Source organism: Vollenhovia emeryi, unplaced genomic scaffold (assembly GCF_000949405.1).
Source record: "Vollenhovia emeryi isolate VEMERY1.0 unplaced genomic scaffold, V.emery_V1.0 DF939322.1, whole genome shotgun sequence".
Taxonomy (NCBI): domain Eukaryota; kingdom Metazoa; phylum Arthropoda; class Insecta; order Hymenoptera; family Formicidae; genus Vollenhovia; species Vollenhovia emeryi.
This window is the reverse complement of record NW_011967044.1, coordinates 163,121-169,116: the sequence shown is the minus strand read 5'-3', so window position 1 is coordinate 169,116 and position 5,996 is coordinate 163,121. Positions and strand designations below refer to the sequence as shown.

The following is a 5,996-nucleotide window of genomic DNA, read 5'->3' as shown; positions in this document are numbered from 1 at the left end:
GGTTAGGTCCGCACGGTTTCCCCTCCCCCGCGGTTAGGTCCACCATATCCCCTCCCAAAAAGTGAGTTAGAACTCCTATAGTTACCCTACTTTCATAATTCGAAAAGTATTTAATAAAAAAAAAGATTATCATTTTAAAAAAACTTTAAAAATTTTAATGGAGACTTCAAAGTTTTATTCAAGATTATTGAATAAAACTTTGAGGTGTCAATTAAAATTTTTAAAGTTAAATTTTATATTATAAAAACTATTTAAATGCATATTAATTATAATCAAATGTCAGAAACCACTTGGATTAAAACATAAGTCTTACACATTTAAGAATAAAATTCACACAGGTAAATTAATGCTTGGAATTTTTTCTATCGTTTGTAATTATAGAATACAAGATTATAGAATAAAATTTTGAGTCTCCATTAAAAATTTTGAAGTTAAATTTTATGTTATAAAAACTATTTAAATGCATATTAATTATAATAAAATGTCAGAGACCACTTTGCTAAGAAAATAAGTCTTACATATTTTATTTAAAAATAAAATTTAAATAGGTAAATTGATGTTTGAAATTTTTCTTTATCGTTTGTGTTAAGTCTTTCTAACCTTAATGTATATACTCTTCTGTATACCATACGTACTCTTTTATATAGCGATCTCATGTTTCTAGAATTATAAACAGTTCTAAATTACTCGAGTATTTAAAACTCTAGAATTTCAATAATTATGTAAAATATACATTCGGAAACATATATAAAATGTTACAATCCGATACGATATCTTTGTCACAAACACAGAGAGACATACACAGAAAAAACAGTTTTGCTAACATATATATATATATAAATCATACTATATCTACATCTAAATGTAATTATGTTCGAATATAAACGCAAATATGCAGTGTATTCTTGAAGCCAGATAACGCTGCAAGATGTTTTAACATAATAGTAAACAGTTTGAGCGCGCAACATGTTAATATTTCTTAAATTTACCAAAGGTAATTAATTTTCATATAAAGCTAATTTCTTTATATATGTGCATATACATAGAAATATATATATATGTATATATAATATATGTATATATAATATAAATATATATATGTATGTATATTTGAATCTATTAAGATTCAAATAATGCGGAATCTTTAAATACTTTGGCAAAATTATTTAAAAATTATTATCACCCCAATTTCTGTTTACATATAAAAGTATACATATATGAAGCTAATTATAAACACTGACTACGCATTACGGAATAAAGTTTTCTCGCTACGTTGAAGTATCCTTCGTATTCTGTCATATAGTTTGTCGTATCGCTAATAAAATTCCCGCCTGCCCCGTAATCGGAGAAACTATTGAACTGATAAAACGACTCCGGTATAGACTGAAAAGTATAAAGCATAAGAATATTTTATTAGATTTAAATATCGAAAGTTTTAAGAATGAAAATTTCAATTTACTTAATTCAATAATTACAAATGCTAAACTTGACAGAAGCGTGTACACATAAAGAATTGTACTAGTTAATTGCTAAACAGTCAAGATGTAATTATTAAGAATCTTCTGGTTAGTTGGGATTCCTGCAGGAAATAATTCTACAAAATTCTACAAAACTATAAAATGTAATTGCCAGAATCTAAGAAATTCTACGTAAATTTTAAAAGTGTTACAAAAATCGATATGAAAATGCTAAGATTGAAACACTTTTGTTAATTTCTGTAATATTCTACAAGTAAGCAGATGTTTTAATTCTTTAAGATTTTGCTGTTTCTCAAATTTTTTAAACTAGTAAAGTTTTGTACTAATTTTTACAAAATTGTACATTTTCATAAACTTGAAATAATTTCTTGATTTGAGAATATTGTAATCTCTGGTACTATTTCGTAGATATTTTTACAAAAAAAAATTAATGTTTCAATGAAGATATAAAAATTTCTTCAAATTTCTGTTTCAAGTCAATTTTTTGTAGTTATTTACAGAAATTTGTTTCCGTCAGGGCTGCCGGAAATAATTCTACAAAATTCTACAAAACTATAAAATGTAATTGCCAGAATCTAAGAAATTCTACGTAAATTTTAAAAGTGTTACGAGTATAAAAATCAACATGTAAGTGCCAGTAGTGGAACACTTTTGTAAATTTTTGTAATATTCTACAAGTAAGCAGATGTTTTAATTCTTTAAGATTTTGTTGTTTCTCAAATTTTTAAAACTATAAGCAAAGTTTTGTGCCGATTTTTACAAAATTGTACATTTTCATGAAACACTACTTGCAATAATTTCTTGATTTGAGAACATTGCAATTTGTGGCACTATTTCGTAGATATTTTTACAAAAAAATTAATGTTTCAACGAAGATATAACAATTTCTACAAATTTCTGTTTCAAGTCAATTTTTTGTAGTTATTTATAGAAATTTTTCCGCCGGCAACATGTGGCTGAAAAAATGTAATACTTGAAGACACTTTCAATTGATTTTGTTAGCCGAAATAACTTACGACACCGTAACGGTTTTCCTCGGTAAAAGTCGGTGGAAGGTTTGCGAACGAGCCAACGGCTATCAGGTCAGATTCGAGGGGTATATCGTGACACTGAAAGCGCTTAATGAGATCGTCAAATGTGGAAATCTGGGACGGATATTCTTCCGCTAGAAGATGGTGGGCCACTCGCCCGTTCCTCATTCTAAGAACGCCACCTAAGGCTTTAAGAACGGACATTCAAAATGATAATCTTATCATCTTCTTTAAATTGACATAACTAGATTGAACTGCTTATTACCAACAAAACGATTTTGTGGTATCTGAAAATGTCTATAAATAATGTCGTGCATTATTGTTATGATATCCAAGTTGGATTCGCGTCTCTTAGCGCGCACTCTGAGAACATTGCCCTCCTTGCCCTCGCTGACAAAGAAATTGCCCATAAAAGAACACATCATGTGGTCGGGATTGTCTATGGTCTTTATCCTTCTTTGTTCATTATTTGCATCCGCAAAGACTATACGACTCGCGTTCGTAAAAGTCGCAGGTGCTCGGTACGTCGCGTTCATAATGAGCTGCAACACAATAATTGCGCGCGTGAAAAATAAAGACCGAGAGCGATAGAATTGAGGCAAATTTATAACAAAAATTTCCAAGTTTCGTAATATAAAGTAAATGGTACGGAATTAATGAAATTAAATAACAATAAAGCAATTAGATTATAAGCAATTTATCACACAATTTGTTATCTCTTTTTATTCAGCAAGTTTTGCCGGAAATAATTCTACAAAATTTTACAAAACTATAAAATATAACCGCCAGAATCTAAGAAATTCTACATAAATTTTTAAAGTGTTATAAAAATGAACATAAAAATACTAGGATTGGAACACTTTTGTTAATTTTTTAAATATTCTACAAGCAGATGTTGCAATTCTTTAAAATTTTGTTGTTTCTCAAATTTTTAAAACTAGCAAAGTTTTGTACTAATTTTTATATAATTGTACATTTTCATGAAATACCACTTGCAATAATTTTTTTATTTGAGAACATTGTAATAGATATTTTTACAAAAAAACCAATGTTTCGACGAAGACACAAAAATTTCTACGAATTTCTATTTCGACCAAGGGAAATTTATAAAAATCGACCAAACTGGCAAAAGTGATATTTATTAGTGACTAAAATGAACGTCATTTTTGCCAGTTTGGTCGATTTTTAAAAATTCCCCTTGGTTGATTACCACCGGCGCAAAAAACTACTCAAATTTCTATTTCAAGTCAATTTTTGTAGTCATTTATAGAAATTTTTGCCGCTAGGGCAATACGTACGTGTCCGTTATAAGGCATGTACGGTGTTGCAGCGTAACCAGCTCCGATGATAAACGCATCACGGCAAGAGTTTGATAGTATTTCCCGAATATTCCACGTTGCCATATCAGGCTGGGGAGTCGGGAAAAATCTCTCGATTTGTCCGACGTTTAGTATGTACGGATTGCCGTTTAATCCTGTTGAATTTTAAGCAGAATTAGCATTTCATTGAAATATTACTGATGTGTACTCACTAGATTTCTTACCTATTCCAGCAAGATTGAAGGGCTTTGTCGTCAAATAAGGACAGCGAACTATATCAATGTTCACCTCGCGGAAAAAGGTATTCATGTCACTTTGCAGAGCTGTCATTATACAAACAGTGACTGATGTTTTACATATAATATATTTGATGTAAATTATGAACGTTATATACAATATACGTACCTGACGCGACTTCCGACAGTGTAGTAAGCGGAAGGTCTACCTTAATTAATGAACACTTTGTAGAAGTGTTTGTCGGAGAACGTCCATTTGTCGCAAAATGTTCATTTCCCACTAGATTTTCCATAATGCTGAACTTGAATGTAGTGAACAATAGCCATGCACAACACATATAACAATTGAGAAACTGTTAAGTGGCACACAAGTGTATTTTAAAAATAGTTTACACAAAAACTATTTTTTCAATGCGACTTTTTTTGTGTAATTTATTAGAGGAAAGTCTCCTATTATGAGACAGGCTTCTAACGTGAAATAGCGGAGTTTCTCCTAAATTAGTAGGCATTATCTGTTGGTTCCACCATAAATTTCTTGCCACTGGAGTGAAATCTATTTAGTAGAGTTTGAAATTTCTGATTGAATTTGGACGGTGAAAACCTGCTATCTCATAATAGAGGACTTGAATTATTATGCATGTAACGTACATAAGAATAGAAGGTACGTTCTACGCATATTTTAATAGTGGTACATAAAGAGTTTGTCTCTTACAATGCTTTAGAAGTGATTTTTATTGTGTTAATATTGAAAGTGAAGTTAAAGAATCAAACACAAGACACACATTTTAACGGCAGTGTCGAGTATTATTAAATATTAATAATAATACATGTGTATGCGTGTACAAAGGACGGTTTATACTTACTTAATATATGAATATTTGTATAATTGCAGATTGTTTAATTTGTCAGCTTACACAGGCACGTCATAGTTTGGTGGCACGAACATGAGATGTGATACCAGCCACTTTGTCAAAAGCACTACTTCTTCGGAATAGAAAACGAAAACACGAACAGTAGGTCATCATAGCAGCCGTGAGTCAGTTGGAATAAATAAACATATTTTCATAAAGTCGGTAATAGCTTGGAAATTTACAAGTCAGTAAGAATCGAATACAAATGTATAAATGTTTAATTAAAACTGTTAATGATTGTCTCTGGACGATTAAAAAAATCTAAAATAAAACTAGATTTCCCAAAAGTTTTCGAAACTTATAAAATTCTACATTTTGAGAAGCTGTTTAACTATATATTAGCATTTTATCGCCCGAGTAGTTAAATTTTTCAAGTCAATCGTGTATTATCTTTGGAACAAAGGGAAATAGACGGTAACTGGTGTTTTGTAGAATATTTTTATTGGCTCAAGTCTCTTGTTTTATACAAAACATCTAACAAACACAGATGCTTCCGGCTGAATTTATTCCGACCTGCCTTTACGAAAAGCGGCTAATCTATCAATTTGCATCTAATGCACTTGTGTCTCGCAAATTCCCGAAGAGTACGCTACGTACAACGCGATTATCGGTTTGCTCAACAGTGCTCAATGTGGATGCATCTAATGGTTAATAAATACTAAGCTAACAATATTGGTAAATGTAATAAAATGTCGTGTATCCGTGTTTCCTTGTGTGTGTTTGGGCGTCTGTGTGTGTATGTGTGTATGTGTTGCGTGTAATACTCAACAACTCTGCGCTAAAGTTCAGCCGCGGACGGGGACATGAGGCTAGGCCATGGAAACCAATTTTACAATCTCTGCGTAACATTTTTCGCTATATACAAAAACGACCGCTAGATCCTGTAACTCGTGTCTGGACGAAGAGCTTCGCGTTCGTACCATTCGCTCTGTCTTTGACTCTACCTCATCGCGCCGATGGGTTTCACGTGGCTGCGAACTCTCTCTCTCTCTCCCTCTCCCTCTCCCTCTCCCTCTCCCTC

The 5,996-nt window shown here is 31.6% G+C and overlaps 1 protein-coding gene across 2 annotated transcripts; it reads right to left on the bottom strand.

Moving 5' to 3' along the window:
- Positions 1–1,056: 1,056 nt before the first annotated feature.
- On the bottom strand, positions 1,057–5,996 carry LOC105558683 (ester hydrolase C11orf54 homolog). 2 transcript variants are annotated; one of them, XM_012006505.1, is made up of 7 exons: positions 4,928–5,996; positions 4,234–4,366; positions 4,053–4,172; positions 3,808–3,983; positions 2,775–3,051; positions 2,495–2,697; positions 1,057–1,383 (listed from the first exon to the last, which is right to left on the bottom strand). In XM_012006505.1, the coding sequence occupies exons 2-7, from the start codon at positions 4,355–4,357 to the stop codon at positions 1,228–1,230; spliced, it is 1,056 nt and encodes a 351-aa protein (XP_011861895.1). In that variant the 5' UTR covers positions 4,358–4,366; positions 4,928–5,996; the 3' UTR covers positions 1,057–1,227. The 2 variants fall into 2 exon arrangements, with proteins under 2 accessions (XP_011861895.1, XP_011861894.1); XM_012006504.1 differs by lacking the exon at positions 4,928–5,996 and having other exon boundaries at positions 4,053–4,151; positions 4,234–4,485.